This window comes from Anser anser (genome assembly GCF_964211835.1).
Source record: "Anser anser genome assembly, chromosome: 3".
NCBI lineage: Eukaryota > Metazoa > Chordata > Aves > Anseriformes > Anatidae > Anser > Anser anser.
The window spans coordinates 21,680,606-21,702,205 of NC_139722.1; the positions used below are offsets into that span (position 1 = coordinate 21,680,606).

The 21,600-nt window shown below is 37.4% G+C and overlaps 1 protein-coding gene across 2 annotated transcripts in view; it reads right to left on the bottom strand.

Moving 5' to 3' along the window:
- ERICH1 (glutamate rich 1) overlaps positions 1-21,600 on the bottom strand; it is a 99,027-nt gene that overhangs the window by 51,319 nt on the left and 26,108 nt on the right. For both annotated transcript variants that reach the window (XR_014581077.1, XM_083827698.1), the window contains exon 3: positions 16,852-16,986. Coding sequence is in view for 1 of the 2 variants with exons in the window: in XM_083827698.1 (XP_083683824.1) it covers positions 16,852-16,986 (135 nt within the window). In the remaining variant the exon portion in view is untranslated. The remainder of the gene's footprint in view (positions 1-16,851; positions 16,987-21,600) is intronic.

Below are 21,600 nucleotides of genomic sequence, written 5' to 3' on the forward strand. Positions count from 1 at the left end.
AGAAAATAGACTTCAAACAGCTCAGAATAATTCAGAGCTTTCGATTTATCTGGCTTTTAAAATAAGCATTTCACTGTAAGGAAGTTTAAGCGTGCAGAATTACTATCATTAAAAGAGAAGGCATAAAAAATTTGTAAATAAATTTGAACTAAGATACATAATATACAACGATATTACATTACAAACTGCTAGACACCATTTCTCTTTAGTACATGCATATTTAACCAATAATGTTTTTTAACAAAACAAAAATGCCAGATATAGAGAGAAAAGGAAAAGCACTGTAGATGACAACTACAGAGCACAGTCAAGTAATTTAACCACTGCATTTTTATGTACGCATTTCTCTACATACGCACAACAGTTCTTATAGCATCTATAAAGCTTTTGCTGAAGTTCTCAACACCATATATAAGGTTTTGAGCTAAACACTTAAAGTGTGATGTTTATTTTCAAATGCATTCATTTCCGAGTATTAGTGTGTGCTGTATATTTTTAATAATTATATTAAACACTATTTTTAATAATTATAATTACAATTTCTAGATGTGTGCCAAGGACATTATGTATCAGAATTTTTCTATGGGAAAAGTAATTTCTAGAATTATTTAAACATAGTTCTAAATTCCATGCAGTCACTAAAATATCCTATAATCTATCTGAAATTAGAAATAGATATACATGTATATGCACTCATATGAAGAAAGGAAACACTATATATGTTATTTGATCATCTTTCATTCTTCCTTTATATATATATATATATTTTTTTTTTTAAGAAAAAAATCAAAATTATACAATACTTAGCATTAAAATATTCAATCCATCAAAACAATGTTCAGGATTATGGTTCCACAGTTTGGTTGAGCAGCATTTCAGAACTGACTACAGATGCCTACTTCACCAGGCATCTACATGCTTTAAGAACAGTCACATGCAAACATAGCTAAAGAATCACTGAAGAGTAGAAAAACAGAAAGAGACAGCAGATTTATTTATTTTTTTTTTACCAGCTCAACAAAAAGTGACTGACTAGTGGAGATAAACGTCAGATGAAAAAAAGGAAGAGCTGTATCACTGTTTTATTACTTCAGGTCTTAAAGCCTATGGCTATGCATTGCCACTTCTTAAGGAGCTGTAAGACGCACAAAGTAACATTCCTCTCCCCTATGCTGTTCAAATATATACCAAGTGAAGTCCTTGAAAACAGAACCAACCAATTCTCTCCTTTGGCAGGACATGAGGAACGATGGACGTTATGCTCTTTTCAGTAAAAGTGCTACAGTACAGCTACAGTATTTAACTGAGATGTACAAGCTACCGCTACATTCCCTCCCCCTTCCGTGGTCACAGAAAAAGAAACGAGCTTTTCCAAATAAGCCTGATCCTAGCTAGACTTACACTTGTTGTAATGCCATTACATGCCTCGCTCTTCTGCTGATTACATGAGCAGTCTAGTAGGGCATTCTGGTGGGCTTCAGTGAAGGAATAAAGCCAGGTCCTTGCACAGATCTGTTCCACCAGTCCAGGGTAGGAAACTACGCAGAGACCAGCCCAGTACCCCACAGCAGTTGCTCTCTCTCTGCGCTGACGTATCAACACAGTCAGGTTCAACCATGTTCCTGTACATATACTTTTGCTCCTGTCTTTGTGTGTTTGGGCTGCCATAGCAGATGTTTTATTACTTAATAATATATTGTTTGTGATATGCGTGTTGCTTGTGATAAGAAAAGTGCATTGATCTGAGCATTCGTTCCCTGGGAACGACTCTTAATTAGGGTATGCACTCAATTAAGCTACCTTGTCTTTAAATCCAACACAATTATTTATTAAAACAGCACCCAAAGATGTATGGACTCACTGTGTCAGTATCTATATAGACAATGGAGAGAGACACAAAGACCCAAGGTAACAGCTAAGACTGAAACTAGACAAATAAAGGATTTAACAGGAAACTTGACCCAAATTTACTAGTTAGTAGAGCTAAAGTATCTTTGCAGATCTTCCTAGTTCTTTTCATCTTTTAGTCAAAATATACAGTTGCTACACTTGAGCACTAAGAGCTACTTGAGAGGTTTTCACATTATTCACCGTTTTCTTTAAAATACTAGCTCGCTTTTAATACAGAGTTAATACAGATGTCCCTATATTTAATGCTAGTCACTTTTCATAAAGTTTCACAGCAAATCCTTTTTCTATCAACTTTACAGATGCATGCCTTTGTCATTTTTGCAAATCATTTACTTACATATAGTTTTATAATCAGGATGATAAAGCATTCTGCAAAAACCATTGGCTCGTTCAACAAAGAGTATTTTCTCTCTAAAGGTATGGGTTTAGAAGATAACTACCAAAAAAATAAGATGAACTATTTATCTGTTCAGGCTGAGAAAAGATGTTTCCATTTGTAAATACTCAGGAAATGCTGAAATACTGACGGAACTGAGAGCGTATTAAAAACATAAACATACTGGAATGGTCTGTGAAAACACTGCGAGCCTAAGCCATCAGATAAGCAAGTACTTAGATAAGTACTTGGATATCTAAGTTGTATTTAAGACAGCAGCGTAAAAGGAATTAGGCTCATGTATTAAGGAAGCGTGTTTTTTATTCGATGTTTCCTAGGTTCTCATTGAGGTGTTGCAATCATTAGTTTCATTTTACTTACATTTTACTTAAGATTATTGCATCTAGTCTATTGTTCACATTACCAAAATAAAGATTTTATCTAATTTTATATCTGGCATTGTGACAGTGCAACTGATATTTGCCAGTGAAACACAAAGCTTTTTTTTTTTTTGTGGCAAGCTGTGCAAGAGTGCTGATACCTGGTGCAGGGCTCTGCTTGCACCTTTATCCAGGTTCCAAAATCACACCACCACATCACCCACTAAGACTCATGTACTAAACAAACCTGAATTGACAGAATGTATTGGTACCAGTCAGGATTTTATGTCACACTGCATTTTTCATCCTGCTCTACACACCTTAAAGTTGGACTTATCAGTGAATTAAGCTTATATTGCATTCTCTCGATGTTTAACGTGTCTAAGTGGTACAAATTAACAGCTAACATTTATAAATACTGGTTTTAAATAATCCTTTATAAAAAAGCAACTTTTTTTTTTGTGCTTATTAAATTAGGTTGGTGGAAGACTGGTATCATCAGGCTAAAGAAGCAAAAATAGTCCTGTAGAACAAGTCCTGAGTTCTCTCCTTCTCCCTCAGCAGAAAGAGGCAGAGAAACAGTTTGTAGGGTGAGATATAGAGAAGTCCTTGCCAAATGTCATCAACCCACCCAGAAATAAATAGCTCTGAGACAGTACAGTAACTCACTTCTTATAAAAAAGTACAGGAGCAGGCAGAATGTCTATGAATTCACACAACTCCACCTATCATTACACCAGCTAGGCTAAGACTGGAGGCTCAAGACTATTGTTTACAGTATCTGCCTCAAGAAAAGATGGGAAGTGTCAGATGCTGGCAGTGGTCTGTGGGTCAGCAGAGGTCATGCCCCCCACTACAGCCACCCATTGTTCAGCTACTGTAAACTGGCAGATTTGCTCACATCAGCACAGCAGCGCTGGTTACCCCAGCTGAGAATCTTCGAACACTCAGATTTCACGCAGAGGAGTTTGAGGTAGAGCATCATCGGCCGGCTACAAATCATCCAGTACTGCAAACCAGAGATTCAGCTGTTGAAGAGATCCGCTCTTCATCAGGAGAGACTGCAAATTTGCCCCAAAGCCAGCTTGCGCAGTGGCTGCCAAAAGCAGCCTGGAAATGGAAAGAAACTAACGGTGCGCAGATCCAGCAAAGGAATACACCATTTTGGTAGCAATATGTAAAACTGCAGTAGCTTTGGTCAGCCAGAACATGCTGTCCAAAGCTACTGGGGATCCCTGGAATGCACTTAGATTCCTGGTAGTGCATTTTGGATAGATTACAGCAATAAATTTGTGTGCTGGTATTTCTGACTTTTGCTGTATCAACATAACTTCAATATTTTCAGCTCCCCACAGATCCCTAGGAAGTGAGAAGGTGAGTGAGACTGACCTGTGGCACATGCAATGCGTATCCTGTAACACTGAGCAATCACGAATCTAGAGTGAAGTATGGGATTTTCTTTATTTCCATTAGTCTACTATACATTTCCACAGAAGGCTCTGCAGAGTGCAAGTTACTAACAGGGCATGCTCCAATATGAACCACTTGCAGAACTAAGATTGAAGGAAGATTGCATGAAACTAGCAAACAGAATTATTTAACAAAAATACTGGGAAGACAAGATGGAGAGCAATTTTCAAAGCTTCCTTGATACAGGTTACAATTGTACAGAGGGTTGTTAAGTACTTTGAAAAGACTGAAACCTGTAAATTTTGTAAAGAACAGTAACCAAAGGCAAAGGATATGAGATTGGGAAATTTCCCAAGTGAAGGCTGAATGGAGACATGCTACTGAAAGCTATTTCAATGCATGGCTGTAAGCCTACAAACTGCCATAAATTACAACAGCTGCTATAACAAAACAGTGATAAAATGAAATCATTGGGTAGGCTTGTTTCTGGCTTCCAACACGAGGCAGAAGCACTACCACAAGAACTCTATCAGCAGCATTTTCTGTACATTATACAAAATACTTACATAAAGCTGTTATGTATTAGAAGAGCCATGGTTATTACTATGCACACATTCTTTTTCCTGCTGTCTTCATTTCCCCCTTCATGTTAGAACCAAGCTTTCTGCTCTGCTTTTATGGTGTTCAGAGTATTTAAACAGCGTGGTAGCATGTAACAATAGAAATTCTGCATTGAAACCACTTTCTTCTTGCGTCTACCCCCTACCTTAAAAATTTGTGAGAATTGAAAACACAGCATTGAAACAAGTCAGGTTAGACACAGAAAGCAACATGAGTACTAACAGTGAGAGGATGAGGCAGGGTCACGTTCTTCTGCTTAGTATTCACAAGTGCGTTGTCTGTTAGCAGATGTTTGGGTTTTAACATGCAGGACATCGACATGTTGCTTTGGTTCAATACTAACAGGTTCACAAGCTACAGCAGAGCAGAAGCAGTCCCCATTTTACAGCACCAACTATAGGCAGTCAAAAGGAAAATGCCACGTATATTAATGGTAACCAACACCCTCTCCAAAATTTACAAAACAGTCAAATCTCCTGCTTTCACAGGTGACGAACTGACATACAGAATGATGAAGCACTTGAGCAGTCAGAGACACGTATATCTGTAAATTTACTGACATGCCTTTCCCCCTAAGCCAGTACCCTACTGACTTCACCCTGCTGCTCCATGACAATTTACAAAAGCTTAGGTCTTGATTGTGTGTTCATTACGAAACAAGGAGGTGAAAGTAGTCAAGCCGTGTCACATTTCTGAAGTGCTGGGGGTCTGCTGAAGTGAGGCAGCAATTGTAACCATGCTGACTTTTTGCTTGGATCTAGGAAGCGTGGTGGTGGCCTGTTCTCTCTCTCCTGTTTCTTATCAGTCGCCTCAGTATGACAACATGGAGCCTGCAACACAGCTGGAAGCAAGGAGGGGAAAAGGAGAGCACACTCCAGCTGGGGGGAGAAGTGACTGAGTGGGTTGGGGGCAAGAATAGAAAAGCGGTACAGGAAGCTAAAGGAACACAGTCAGGAAGGGTAAAAAAATAGAAGGCCACCATGCCTCTTGATTCAGTGATGCTTATCTATCAGAGGAGGGGATGCTCATCAAAAATGTTTGAAATCACTGTCATCTAAAGTCAAACAAAAAGCAAGAAAAAAAATGCCACAGAGATAAGGGCCCTAATTTTCTCTGCTTCACATACTGCCAGCTGATTAGCTGAAGCTACTTTAATCAAATTACAGACTTGTAAACAAGAGATTCCGTCTGAGACCCTGATTGTACCACGGAGGGTGAAATAAGAAACAAAGAAATGATGAAGGGCAAGTATACCACAGACAGGGAAGGTAACAAGCAGAGTAAACACGTCTCAATAAAATGCACTTGTTCATCAGTTCTTATTCTGCTTAAGCACAAGTTCCATCAAGTGTATTTACTCTGTTGAAATGTAAAGGCATACACCAAGATCAGGGGTAGCTTGTTTTCTGCACTATGGAAACACACAGCACTAAGGTTTCCTTTCAAAAGCACATTTTTGTCATTCAGGTACTTAAGGCTTTCTCAAAAGTATGCACAAAATGAATTAATTACAGCTCTCTCCTGAGACCCAACCTGGAGTACTGCGTTCAGCTCTGGGGCTCCCACAGCACAAGAAGGGCATGGAACTGTTAAAAGTGGGTCCAGAGGAGGGTCACAAATACGATCAGAGGGTTGGAGCACCCCTCCTACGAAGACAAGCTGAGAGTTGGGGTTGTTCAGCCTGGAGAAGAGAAGGTTCCAGGGAGACCTTATAGCGGCCTTCCAGTACCTAAAGGGGGCCTACAGGAAAGCAGAAGAGGGACTCTGTCAGGGAGTGGAGTGATAGGACGGGGGTAATGCTTTTAAACTAAAAGAGGGGAGATTTAGGTTAGATATAAGGAAGAAATTCTTCACTCAGAGGGTGGTGAGGCACTGGCAGAAGTTGCCCAGAGAAGCTGTGGATGCCCCATCCCTGGAGGTGTTCAAGGCCAGGCTGGATGGGGCTTTGGGCAGCCTGGTCTGGTGGGAGGTGTCCCTGCCCATGGCAGGGGGGTTGGAACTGGGTGATCTTTAAGGTCCCTTCCAACCCAAACCATTCTGTGATTCCACAGGTATATTCACTTACAGTTACAGAACTACCAAAGATCATATTAACTAAACCATTAACATGCAGCCATGGCTATGGTAAATCATTATATCACATTACTACAATCTTTGTTTTTCCTCAATACGTTTTCGGCCTTCCCTAGCACCACAAATTTCCACTAAAGCTCTGGGACAAAAATCTTTGCCATTAGACTTCTAATGACAACTTCCAGAGTGTTTTTTTTTTTTTAAATGGGCTGTCTAACAGCATCTATCTACACAGAACTACTGAAGACTTCAGCGACATTAAACAACTTCTAATCCATACCATACTGCGTAAGTTCTGTAATAAACCCGTATGTTTGTGGATATATTGGCATTTAGAAGATGTAAATAGTTATAGACAGGGAAAGTTAAAAGTGACTGGTTTATGTATTTTATGTAAACCTTAACTGCATGATTCATAGTTACAGTTTAGATTGATAGCCCAATCCTGTGTTCAAAAAACTTCAGTGGGCAGCAGTGAATTTCATGCTCACCTTCAGGAGGTGCAGACTTGTTTGTTGTGAAATCAAGAGACACGATTACTAGATTCTGTCTGGCTGCTTGACAGATCACAAATTGCTTGTAATACTACTACCAGATACCGGTATCCTGGGGATGTTTTCTGAAAGTGACTGTCCAAGCTACATCCACCTCAAGTGTTTATAATGTCATATGTAGCACACTAAAAAAAAGCTACCCCTAAAGCAGTCATACTAGTCAGCTAGCTTTTGCAGCATGGTACATAAGCAAGCATTGACCTTCAAGCATATATATATAATTAGAATTCTGGAAGATACTTAAATCAGGTACTACATTAAAAAGGAAGCCTCACGTTCAGATAGAACTAGGGATTTTTTCCCCAAAAACATCATTAGAGAACTTGATTTAAATCTTTCTTAACCCTGCAGTTTAATTCCAATGACGTAACTCAACTGGTAACTGTAAATATGAACCACTGGATCTACATTTACTTTTTTTTTTTTTTAATAAGCTTAACACAGCAATTATATACTTTATCTGAACTCTGAAAAAAACACATCCTTTTTAAATTTTTATCAATTTCAGAATTACCTGCAGTAATTTTAACTGTTAGGAATGTCGTTGCATCTGTCAACAAATATAAGATCTGCAGAAAGAACTCTTTTTAGGAAAAAAAAAAATCTGAAGTACAGAGCTGTTCAGGTATCTCAGATATCTCTGAACCCAACATCTCTACTTGTTTGTTGCATCTTTTGCTGTAACTAGTTCCAAAATGTCAAGTACGCTTAAGCTGAAGAAGAAACTGGCTGAGAGAAAAGTTACTTAGCCCCACAGACATCTCCCCTTTCAAGTTATTGATTAATCTATAAACATCAATATAAGCTTTTCCATAATGTTCTTAACAGCCTCAACAGAGTGTCATTATTGCTACAGCTTGCTTTCGAAGGACGACAAACATGAGAATGCTTGAAGTGGTCCACAGCTCAGGAAAATCTGCCTTTCACAAATGGTGAGCCATGCATTGATTTCTGTAAGGACAGAACTGACCTACAGGACTCTATCACCTATAACTTTGTCATGCATGAAGACATTGGTTTAGTGACAAACAGTGACATCTAAACTGGCAGAGAATTAAAACCAGAACATCCAAAATTAACTAGGGCAATTAGGGCATCAAACATTAATAGAAAAAAAAAAATTAACCTGCCTCCTAGTACAGAATCATAACATCACTGTTTTTTCCTTGTCAATTCATTGAAAAACACTCTTCCAAGCAGTAAATCTTCCACATTAGGTTATCAACCTACAAGTCCTTTATTCTATCTTTCCTTTCTAGAAGGAAAAAGACCCATGGTCTGAGGAAAGGAAGACAGAAACAAACATTATAGCAGTACAGTTTTAGAAATAGCTGAAATCATTTTTTTTTCCCCCAGCAAATTGTAGAAAAAAGTCAGGACATCTGCTTATAAATCATATTCACTTATTAATGCTATCATTTGAAATACAATAAGTGAATCTGTGCTTCAAAAACACTGATCATAATACTAAGTTAAGAGTCGTACTTGACAGCATTTAATTTACATATGTTATTTGGACTTATTTAATGAAGTCCTAAATTAGATGTTATTTTTATCTGCAAGTATTCCTTAACTAGTTAGCTGGTGGATTTATTATTTAATGGAACAAGTCTGGAAGGAAGAAATTTTATTACTTTGTTTACAAATGTAGTATCCGCACTTCCAAATTTCCACAGTTCCCTCAAAATGTTTTGTTAAACACTTTGAATACTCAGAACACAGGGAGCTGCCACAGTCAGGCCAGTCAATCTAGGACCATCATACCAGCCAACCTAAGTACAGCTTTTAGTCATAGATCAAAAACAGATTCAGAAAAGCAATTGCATGCGTACTTAAATTTCTTAGACTTCAAGATAAGTGGAGTTTATTCCAAGTTCTTTCCCGAACTGTAATCATTTATTTAAAATTGGTAATAGTAGTCATTGCTGAGTACTGTTAAACATTACGATTTATACTTGAGACATACTACAAAGACGAGATATATTTCTAACACCAAGATAACTGTAAGCATGAATGGATTGATCAGCATTTAGAAGTGCAGGGATTTTTTAACGTAACTTCTTAACTGTCTTCTACTGTTATTTCTTTCAATTATTATTATTATTATTTTAAATCGATACAGTATTAGTTTCTTCAATGACAACTCTGGGAAATCTGCTGTTATTGGGATGTTGAAACTGAGATGCTGGGACACGTTCAAGTCATGTGGCATGACTCCTAGAATGACAACTGTAAGACGTGAGCTATTAACATATAAAGAAAATACAAATACTTACAGATTTGGATGCCCTTTCCTTATCAACACATACTACCTATGAATTCATAGCACAGAGATACAGTTTGAGACTGCTTAAAAAAAAATAGCTGCCAATGTAAAATTGTAATCAAAGCTTGGTTCTGCAGGGACTGGCAGGAAGCTCGCAGCTACTTGGCATTTTCATCAGTAATTAACATTAAAATTACTGTTGATAAAAAAAGCAATGAGAATAGGGAAATGATACATAAGTAGTACTTGGTAATATAGTCCTTAACAAACAAATGCTAACCCACACATTTTAACCACACTCCAATGCAGCTGTTTATCAGAAACATTATCCAAGAGACTGACTTCTGGAATAACACAGAATCACAGAATCATCTAGGTTGTAAGAGACCTCCAAGATCACCGAGTCCAACCTCTGACCTAACACTAAAATGGTCAAGGTATCAATATCTCAAATACCACGAGGTCTTGGTGCAATGCTGTGGCAGAAAAACATTGATACAACTTCTAGGCATATTTATTTTTTATATATATAAAGAGACAGTAGTGGGTAGAAATACAAAGACTATTTTATTTCAACACATGGCCTTGCAGAAACCAAAAATATTTCAAGCAATACTGAGTTCATATTTTAAAGAGGATGTTGTGAAAAAGGAGATACAGAAAAGAGCTACAAAAATAACTTGAGGATTGAAGTAAATATCTTAAAGCAACACACGATAAGTGAATGTTTTATCAAATCAAAAAGATTGATGGGTGACTTGATTACAGTGCTTCTTTGTAGGAAGAAAACACTGTTTAAAAAAGGCTCTTTACTCCAATGGAAAAAGGAAGAACCAAGCATTTTTCATTTATTTACTTATTTTAAGATAGAGTGAGGCCAATTAACTATAGGGACAAATGAGCAGAAAGTAGTGGAGCCTTATGACATCTTTGAAATGCGCATGGTATTTATTTATTGTTGCAAAAAAGCTGCTGAGCTTTGTATAAGACCTCTCTAGGAGGTACAGAGGATTAAATTACTTGGTCTAATGATCCCTCTGGTTTCAAGCATTATGAATCTTTTTGTAACTTTCTATTTCACAAGTGGTGCTACCTACCACTGAACAGGTTCACTGGCAGCCTTAGCCTTAAAACATATTGTTCCCATGGTGTGCTGAGTACATCAGTTCTGTAATGCATCAGATTTCCAACCACCTGCCAAGAATGTAAGTAGTCAACACACGATTCCAACTAGCATCTCCTTAACAACAAACAGAGGCTTAAGTAGTATTAAGCCTTCCTAAAACAGCTGCCTTAAACCTTAAGTGAATCTGAAGACAGTACAGAAATTTGTCTTTTGCTGATCAGTAAGTTCAAACATTTTTGCCAGCAGAACCACGCTTGGAAATGCAGTAGTTTTTAGAAGGTTTGCTAAGGATCCCTCCAAAGCCACTATCCCTCATGCACACGGCTAGTAATTTCCTGGGATGCATCTTGCGCCTATGTTCAAATACTTTAATTGACTTGTGAGAGAGATCTCTAAGCTCATCGCCTCGGTTTAAACCTCTTACTGCAGCAGCACTAATTGAAAGAAATAAATAACAAAGATCAGAAGCCCAAAGCTCAGCTGCATTAACAACTGACTTGTATGCATCTCTCACATACAATCGCACTGCCCTGGGCCAACAAATACTTTTAAGGAGGTGAGGATACGTACCAGAGAAGTACCTTCCACATTATTTCAGACTTGTCAGCTTTCAAAAGGTAGAAGAAAATGGGTTGCTTGCTTCCATTTCTCTAACTTGACTTCTTTACAGCTTGGCAATGGAGTATCTGAGCTGGACTCTTTGTAGCTAAAACACTAGCTCATAATGGACCCATTAGGAGGTAGGACAAAGCACAGTTAGGTCTTGCTCCTTTTGTCTACATAAAAGGTTTCAGTAAAACTGGGTAGGTTATTATCAAGATAGAAACAACAGGATATCAGATGAATACTACACTGCAGTTCAAGAATATGAAGGAAAAATAAGTGAGACTTGACAAGAACAAAAAAGGGTTATGAAATTTAAAAAAAAAATTACTCTAAAGAACACGACTCTTTGCATCCTCTATTCTTTCATGTGCCCTTGACTTTTGCATATTCCTGAACTGTTACATGCTATCTTTATTTTCCACAGTCTCTGGGTCAAGAATTTGCTCTGCCATGAATCTAAGAAACACCAAATACCACTTTGGGACTCTCTATAAAAATATCGATTTAATATTAAAACACTTCATAGAGAAATTATATTCCAGCCCAGTGCTTTGTGCACAGTAAAATTATTTTATGTTATATCCTATTATCTTAGCTTATATTAGAATGTTCAGGAAGAAATGTTGCTGGAGAAATCAAATGGTTATCTTTTAGAAGGAACACGGCTACACTTTTAGCATTCGCATTTTAATGGAAGATATAATATTTCTATTGTTTCACCTGTCTTAAAATAAATAGCAAGAACTCCACAGTTTAGCTTTATCTTATAAAACAAACTAAGCAAAACAAATCAAAACTAAGCTACTGCTTTGGAGTAAGTTAATGAATACATAATTAAAGTCTCCTGGATTCTCCTTACTTTGAGAACATCCTTTAAAACGTGGTGCATATTTAAGGGACTACTCCTGAAGAAATATTTCTCAATAAAAAGATAAAAATAAATAGAAGCAGAGATCAAAATTAAAGAGCTTTAAGCTATGAAAATATTGACTTCATGACCAGAATTTAATATTTATTTATAGCTCAAAATCACATATTTTTATGCCCCTGTCAAAAGTATAAAGTCTATCGCTAAAACAAAGTTGGCAATGCATTAATATGTACCAAAGCAAATACAAAAACCTTTGAAAAAGAAAATAAATTCTCTATATTATTTCCTCTCTTTACTATCTAATTCAATTCTATTAACAAGAGGTTGACCTGACCACACCATCATAGTGACTCAAATCCTACAAAATAATCAAGTCAAGGAAGTTCTTAAAATAACAGAGAACACAGTCTGATTTATTGTCCTATGAACATAGGGTAAACTTTACTTTCACTATTTTCTCGAAAGACCAAATGGTGTTAGATTTTTCTTATCATTCTGAGACGTTCATCAACCACCAGCTTACACAAAGGAAGCAAACCTGAAACTTTATTTCCCTCCCTCCCACCTCTTCGAAATTACACAAAGAAGCCAAGACACCTCACACAACTCTAAAACCCAACTCTGTTGGGTCATTTATGTATGTATCACAAGGTAGTTGCATAAGGTCAGGGGCATAACTGGTCACAATTAACTTATTTGACACAACAGGGAAAAGTATTTGAAATGCTAAAAACAACATGCAGAAGCAGATAGAGAAAGACATACTGAAATATGCACAAAGACCAACTTTTTTGTTTTTCTTCTTAAGAAGAAAGTCTGGACAAGATTCATTTCATTATGACAAGACCAACCATAAAATAGCTACAAGCTTAAGAAGAAGAATGGACAAATACAAATTTATTTTATAGCCGACAAGAAATTAATTTATAACTGTAATTAACTTCAATTTTTAATAACTCAAAAACACATCACAGATAAATTAGTGTAGTGACTATTTCATTTTTCCATGGATGAATTTAATGCAGTGAAATATCTGCCATGGCGCGTCTATTCCTCCTGATAATCTTGTTATACTAATTTAGATAGACACAAATTTAGTTTTCTTAGTTTATAGAAAAAGTCATGCAACAAATCTACACTCATATGTAACTAAGTTCACAGAATGGCTGAGATTAGGAGGGACCTCTGGAGGCATCTGGTCCAATCTCTGCTCTAGCAGGGCCACCCAGAGCAGGGTGCCCAGGACCATGTCCAGGCAGCTTTTGAAGATCTCCAAGGAAGAGACTGCACAACTTCACTGGGCAACCTGTGCCGGTGCTCCGTCACCTGCACAGTACAGAAGTGCTTCCTGATGTCCAGATGGAACCTCCTGTTTCTCATTTTGTGACCACTGCCTCTTGTCCTGTCAAAATTTGAATCCCAAAATAAGGTCAGAGTATTTTCATGAGATAGAAAATAACTTTCTCGTTTATTGAACCTGCTTATCTGAATTTCCACAAAATTTATTTCCCTTACTTCTAGGTCCAAAAGCTAAAAAAGGCTAGAAAGGCACTAGCTGCACCACAATCTGTAGTAAACAGATGTGCACTTGAAGAAATTTAAAAAAGCACAGCCTCTCAAAGGCTTAACCTTGACTGACTTAAATGAACATAGACTGAAGGCACATTTGACATTCATCATTGTCACATTTTGACTGATCCACTTGGGTGTGTGAGGGATTTTGTTACATTTTTGAAATCCACACAGATTCTGACCTCAGAATCAGTCCCTAGGTACTTGCTTATATGCATATCTAGTATCAATGGATGGATATTTGAAAGTTTTTTGTTTAATTTAATTATTCCTAAACTGAGGAGTCAAACAGGAAACTCAATAACACAGTATCTTCAAGAAAGGCAACACTGCTTAGGTAGTAAGACCTCTGAGCTTTTACCACTACACACATACTAGAGGTTGAACTGTAACACTTTTCTGCTTTCCTGTGGGCATCACATCACATTTTGATGTATTTCCAACTATTCTGGTATACTACCAAATCTAGACCAGGAAACTAAATAATACATGGCATGATTTTTTCCATATTTTATAAGCATTGCCTGAACTTGCAGCCTTTGTCCCATTTTTATGTATATCCTTAAATTACATACAATAAAACACAAATACATGAGTAAAATTAACCTTGTTCTTCAACTCTGCAGGATTAGCACAAATGTCTAATTCTGTAATCCATATTCAGATAGAACAAATACATGTCTTCAACTGCAGCAAGATCTAGCACATATAAAAGGACAGTGAAACACAAGAGCAAATGGAAAAAGGCTGGTAAGACAATCTTTCTTCCTGGAGGTTTTTAAAGAGCAGATTAGGAAAATGCCTGGGAAGAATGACATTTATAGTCAAGCTTACCTTGCAAAGAGAATGTAAAAAGCCTAAACAACACTTCAAACTTAATTTTTTCTTGATTCCATGATAACCTATAAAGTCAAATAGCAAATCAGCCCAAAAATGTGTATCCCAAAATTACATATGTGTTTGTTAACTGTTAAAGCAGAACCTTAAGTTCAAAACCTACTCTTACTGAATGAACTGGGATCAGCTGTAAGAGATCACCATCCAGCTCAGTACTGTCACTAAGTAACACCAGAGCACTACTTAAGTGCCATGGTGGTTTAATAGTATTTTTTGTTTGTTTGTTTTCAATGCTAGAGGAAAAAAAAGATTAAAGCCAACAAAGAACAAGTAAAGCCACTGTTCAATAATATATCCATTGTAAAACTACACAAATATTTATATGGCCCTAAGAAGGGACATATAATGCAACCCTAAATTCTATTCTGCTTTACTGCTATGCAATATATGACCATCTAACACGCACCATATATTGATTTATTTCAAGATTTTAAACAGTAGCTGAGTAACTCTACCACAAAAGTTCTGTACTGATACTTTAAGTATCAGTATATCCTAAGATAAGGGTATATCTCAGTTGTAGAAGTGTTGAGAGGGTTGGACTCTAAAGTTGTATTTAGAAGACATGCAGGCCCCCACATAAAAGTGAATGTTATAGGGCTATTTACCAGCAAAGTATTACGAGACTTAATGTACTCATTTGCCAAACACAGAAGAAGGCAAGTGTTCCTCTAATGTCTGAGAGGAAATCACACAGATTAAGCAGAGATTATACAACATGGAGGAAGAAAAAGACTGCTTTAATATCAGAATAAGCAGCATCTTAAACCCGAAATGCTGTAGAACCCAATGAATTGTCCAAAGATAACTACATAATTAAAACGGAAGGATAATTTAGGAATAGAATCTGGACTGAGTGTGAATCCTATCTTACAACGGGAAAAGCAAAACTTGCAAGTTGTGCACTGAAACACCTTCCTTACCTTAATCCTGATAGTATCAAGATGTACTGTTATATTACTCTGATAAAGTTATTTCTTCCCTAATCCAAGACAAAACATCTCTTAATTTCACAGTGAGAAAGAACATTCAGTGTGCCACCAGTCATGCTGTACACTGACTCTGTTGCACTACCCTCATATGCAGATTCAAGTATGTATCAGGCTCCCTTCATGGCATGTTTCCCCACACAAAGGTGAGATGCCTACTCACGTGTAACAAACACGATACTAACCACAGCCTATATCATGAACAGAGCTCTGAATAGAGTACAGACCCAATTTTTGAGATGAAAATTCACCCATGTGGGTACTGTTTTCAAAAGGCAAGGCACACTTCCCTTTCTATATTTGCAGGTTGAGTCTCAAGTTTTCCTTAGTCAGTTTCCAAGTTCCAAATAAGCAGTACTTGGTAAACTACTATTTATTAAATGTTTTACTTCAGCTGGCTTACCTAGATGTTTACTTTGCTGTTGACTGCTCCTAGTAGCTGTTAATAACATCATAGCAAATGACAGTGATACACAATTTTGAACAAACACATCCATAGAAACATAGCAATTTAAAAAAACGAAATGGATCTGTCTTATGTAAGCTTAGCACTTCTTTCTAAGACAGATGGAATCACTTTAATTGCAGCAATAACACTCAGAAAACTATGTTTCTTATTGAAGTTCACTTAAGAGACTATTCCTCTACAGATCCTGTTCTGCTTCTCTTCTATCCTTTGACAGGTTCTGAAATTATCTGGTCACAACTTCTCCTCAGAAAACCTCTCAAAGCTTATGGATTGGTATTGATTTCCTATCACCTCCCATCAGGTGAACTTCTCCCAACAGGGAGAGGTAAGCCTCTGGTAACTCCCCAGAATATCAGCATTACGACTTAGTAAAACAGATGTTACCTAGCGTTCTTCTTAAAAATAATATGACTGTAAGCAGGCATTATATACATGTGGTACTTGAATGGGAGAAGCTGAAGACTTAGTCTCCAGATACACTTTATTTTATTTCAGCAAGGTCAACAGTACTGGATGGTTATAAACGAGCACTGAATCTGATCTTCAAACTAACAAAGGAAATGAACCCATAAGAATATACATCTCAATTTTGCTTATGTTGCAAAACAGTGACACCCACTGGCAGCAAGAGTTTAAATACTTAATTGTTGCAATTTGGATCTACTTGGTAAGGCTTGCTAGCAAGTTTCTCTGAGAAAAATTAATCACAGTAACAACCATACAAACTTACCTGTAGAGTCAGCACTATCCTCCGAGTTTTCAGAAACTGAAATACTATTAGTATCTTGAGTAACAGCAACATAACCCTCAGGAGGAAGATTCACCGTGTACATTCTCCTTGGAGGCAGAACTGTATTGTCACTACCTACAAAACAGAAAAACAAGGTGTCTTGCTATTGATCTTGGTGAAGATTTTCTCAAACATTTTGCCAACTAAAGCAATGATAACAAGTGGTCTCAAAATCATTACAGAGAAAAAGAAAGTAAGAAAGTGCCAGATGTGGAATACTGAAATTATCCTATGACAAACAAAATTGCACTGAATTCTGTAGCAGCTACAAATTAATTCTCCAGAGGTTAGTTCTTTCCATTAGAAACACTTTTTTTTTTTTTTTGGCCATAGAATTCTTCTGCCCTAAATTAAGAAGCTTCCACTTAGAGTGATACACTAAAAGACACCACGTATTTCTCCCTGTTCAGCATGAGCAGACACTATTTTTGTAAGAACTGTTTCACAGAAGATGGAAAGATTAAAAGTGATACAAGTAATAAAAAAAAAATCACAGAAGTAGAATCACAGAAGTGTGGTTCGTCTATTTGCAGACTTTTTAAGATATAATCTAGGTGCAGTTGTAAAGGGCACAAAGATAGAGTCTGAAAACCACACTTGACTAAGCCTCAGCAATTACTGCCTAAGAGGGTTCACCTCCCCATCTCTTCTCAAAGAGTGCCAAGGGCCAGCTTCCCAACTATTTCATTATATAAGAAATACTATTTGTTACAATAGCAGCAGGCTGTTTTTGTAGAATTTCTTTCCCCTTTAAAAAGGTATTTAGAAACGTACTACCACTCTTGCGCAATCCTGACATTTGTTTGCTAGGCAAGAAGTAACTGTAGGAATGACTGATGCTTCTCTGTTCCAGTTACTTGTTTTTTTTTTTTGCCTCTGTAATGACAACAGTAGGGATCAACTACAGAGAGACAAAAAGCCTATCCAGAAGACCAAGACGTTCAGGTTGTCTCCAGATGCTGCACTGTAATTTTAGATGGTTCAGCATGTTCTTTTCACATCAGCTTGCTCCATAAGCCAGCACCAACACAGCGTAAAGCTTCCCTCCTTGAGGGCAACTTGCCCATTTAAAGATAGATGGAAATGTTGTAAATATTGTAATACTACTTGGTGAAAAGGTCTTTGGCAGGTGCACAAAATTAGCCTCTTCACAGATGTGCAAGATCTGAGATGATCCGAGCCCATTACCAAGCTGTAGCAACAGGTAGATAAATACCTCAATATTTAAAATATAGTTGTGTCTGATAGAAACACAGATCCCTAACAAGAATTATTTCTATAACGAAATAGCTTTCACCAAGTTCTTTTCTATCCAAGTATGTAATTTATCTATACAGGTTGAAATTTCTCAGATAAAACACTTCAAAGAGTTCAGCATGACTGATCACCTTCTATATCTGTGATGATTACATTTCAGAATATTTAAGGCACTTTTGAAAAGCTACATATCACAGTGGTTTTTATTATCAGGATGCAATCTTTTTATTTTGATAATACATGAGAAAATAGTTGTTTTTCTTGAACAAGCCAAAAAATTTCAAACCAACATTGATGATGCTTCAAAGGATAATAAAGGAAGTTAAATAATTAATACAATATGATGAAGAGCAATTATGTGATTTGGAAAAAGATTAACTAAAATTAATTTTGAGTAATTCTTTTACAAGTCCTTTTTGCGAAGCTGATGCCAAATCACTGAACTGGCAGTACTTGCATTGTTCTCCCCCCATGTTGATTAATGATGAAGTGTTAATTGGTGATAGTTTTAAATTGCAAGTATGTGTAAATGTATTTTGAATTATTCCCTTCTGAATAATTTAAAAAAATTATTTCCCTGCATTTCACACCTTTTTCCCCTCCCCTTTATATTTGAGTTCTATAAAAACCATAGACAACTGTAAGACATTAAACTCAATTTGCAGTAGTCATGGCTAACTTAAACCCTTTAATTATACAAGAATTGGATTTATTGGGAGATATATTGACCTCCTAGGAGGAAACAGCTGAACAAAACCCAATTTGGGGGAAAATCTGTTAACACCTACTCTTGTGAAGAAGAACATTAACAACTGTTATTATGTAAAGGAGCAAGCACTCAAAAGAAATTTAAGAAATTTTTAAATGGAAGTCCCCATATTATTTACTCTATGTACATCTTGAAGTAGTTTATAAACCATGAATAAGGCATTAGTCTTTGTTAATCCTGTAGAAGTATGTAAAACCACACAGTTACCATATCTTAAAAACAGTCCGAGCACAGCTGTATAATCTCAGCACATCAATTGCTCAGTCTCAAACCATGAAGTCTGGAGTCTTCCAGACTGAGGCCAGTCTCCCTGGGCTAAGCAGAGACAGATTGATTATAAAGTCCTAAACACTGTTGCAAAGCCGATAAGCACATAAAAACATGACATTGTACTATTTTTAAAATATATACGTATATTTAAAACTAATGAAAATAATCAGATACTGAAAGTACTCAAATATGCTCTTCTTCCTACTAGCTAAAAGTCATGAATTCACCAAATTGATATTTCCAGTAATGAAACTAGATCAAACCAATTATCAGTGAATCTCTAAGTGATTTGTTGCAGCATCATTAAGAAAAGAACTACAGTTTAGAGGGAGCCACATTTTTGTAACTTTAAGGTGTTATGGGAAATTGAACAAAACTTATCCAAGAAGCATAGTAGGTGTTTTTTTCTTGTCTAATGCATCACAAAGAGAAAACTCAGAAGTCTTACTGTATTTGCACACAGAAAGTGTTAGGTGCTTATCCACAGGTAGCATAGGCAAACAGTTAACAGTTTCTGTGGTTTTATTTTATTCAATAAAAAAAAGACAAACATTTAAAGAACGCTTAAGAAATCAAAAAAGAACAAATATCGTTCTTAAAGGTAAACTAAGAATACAGAATAAATATTTTGAATCAACTCGTCTCCTATTCATATTCCAGTCCACAACTTTCCCCACACAAGGCTCCTTTGCATATAAATCAACCTTGTGCACGGAGTGGGGAAGTGCATCTAAACCGCATCGTTACCAAGGTTACATCTGCAAGGATGTCAGCAGCCCGGCTAGCTATGTTATCGCGTGCTGCCCTGCCACACACAAGTACGGGACCTCTTAAGGAGCTGAGAGTAAAGCTTCCACCTCATCTTAGCCAAGTAAAGTTGCCAACTGCTCAGTCTGTCCTCATTTCAGGTAAAGATAGTGTATTTTGTTTCAGGTTAATTTTGGAATCTTAAAAGCTTCTAAAGCCTTCTCCTACCTGCAACTTGGAGTGCGGGTATTTCAGCATGGCTTCAGCCTGAACATCTTTGTGCTGTCACACCTGGCAACACTTTGAACATGTTCTGGCCACAGCTGCATTCATATAACCTCAGCCCTGTGCTTGCTGGTAAAAGAGATTAATCCCTGGGCAGTAATGAGGCTTCGTGTTTCTGCGGTGGGTTGGCCCTGGCCAGCAACCAAACTCCCTCCCAGCTGCTCGCTCGTCTTCCCCTCAGCTGGAGAGTATGGGGTGGAGGGAACAAACAGGGCAAACAGGCATGGGAAAGCTCTTGGGCTGAGATAAAACCAAGGAGATCACTTACCAGTTACTGCTGCGGGCAAAACAGACTTCACTAGGAGAGGTTAATTTATTGCCAGTTAATATAAATATTTAATTACAGGTCCAGGTATTGGGAAGCAAACACAGTCCTGCTGTGGGACTATTTTGGAAGGAACTGGAATTAGCTGTTAGCTGTGGAACAAGACAGGGCAGTCCCTGGACCCTTCTCACAGAGGCCACCCCCACAGCACTCCTGCTACCAAAACCCTGCCACCTCCACCAAATACAGTTTCCCTATCTGTCTTTACTGGCAAGTGCTTTCCGGCAACTCAGAAAGCCTGGATAACCAAGCACTGAGTTTCCTAGAATCATAGAATGGCCTGGGTTGAAAAGGACCTTAAAGATCATCTGGTTTCAATCCCTGTGTTTCCACAGGGTGGAAGTAGTAGAGCAAATAGAGGACCCAGGACCAGTGGTCAGCCAGAACCTCTTGCAGACTTTTCCAAACAGTAGCCAAGAGGCTGTGCCTGGCTTTAGGAAGTTACTCCTAGGAAACACCCAGCAGTCACTTGGGGAAGTGCAGGAGAAGAGTTTAGCCTCAGAAGAGTTCCTTACAGAAAACCCCAGGAAGGCAGGGATTGATGCTGGATCAAAGCCAAGGTCTGATTAATCCAGTGACAGAGCTTTTTACAGAAGTCGATATCCTTCAGGTTAGCATTTACTGTAACCCCACCACAGAAGAAAGGATCTTGACAAATGTGAGGCTCGAAGGTGGTCTGCTGTCTCCTTTAAAATGTTTGCATTAGTGCATTTTATTTGTTGAATATGACTATATTCTAGCCCTCATTTTCATTAAATATAAATTAGACTGAGGCTATGACATGGAAACTAGGACATTTGTTTTAGCCAAGTGACAACCATCACACTAATGGAAGCTTTGTGCTACTTTGCTAGGTACAAAGTCACTGTTGCAGGTGGGAACTTAGCTTTCACGAAGATAAGGAACTCCCTTACGAAGAGCTAATAGACATAATTTACTATCACGGTAATTGTTTTAGCTTGTTTAACACCTCTAAAGTGCCCAATCTTTCTGATTTAATTAATCCTTAAATAATTTCTCATCTGCAAACATTAGT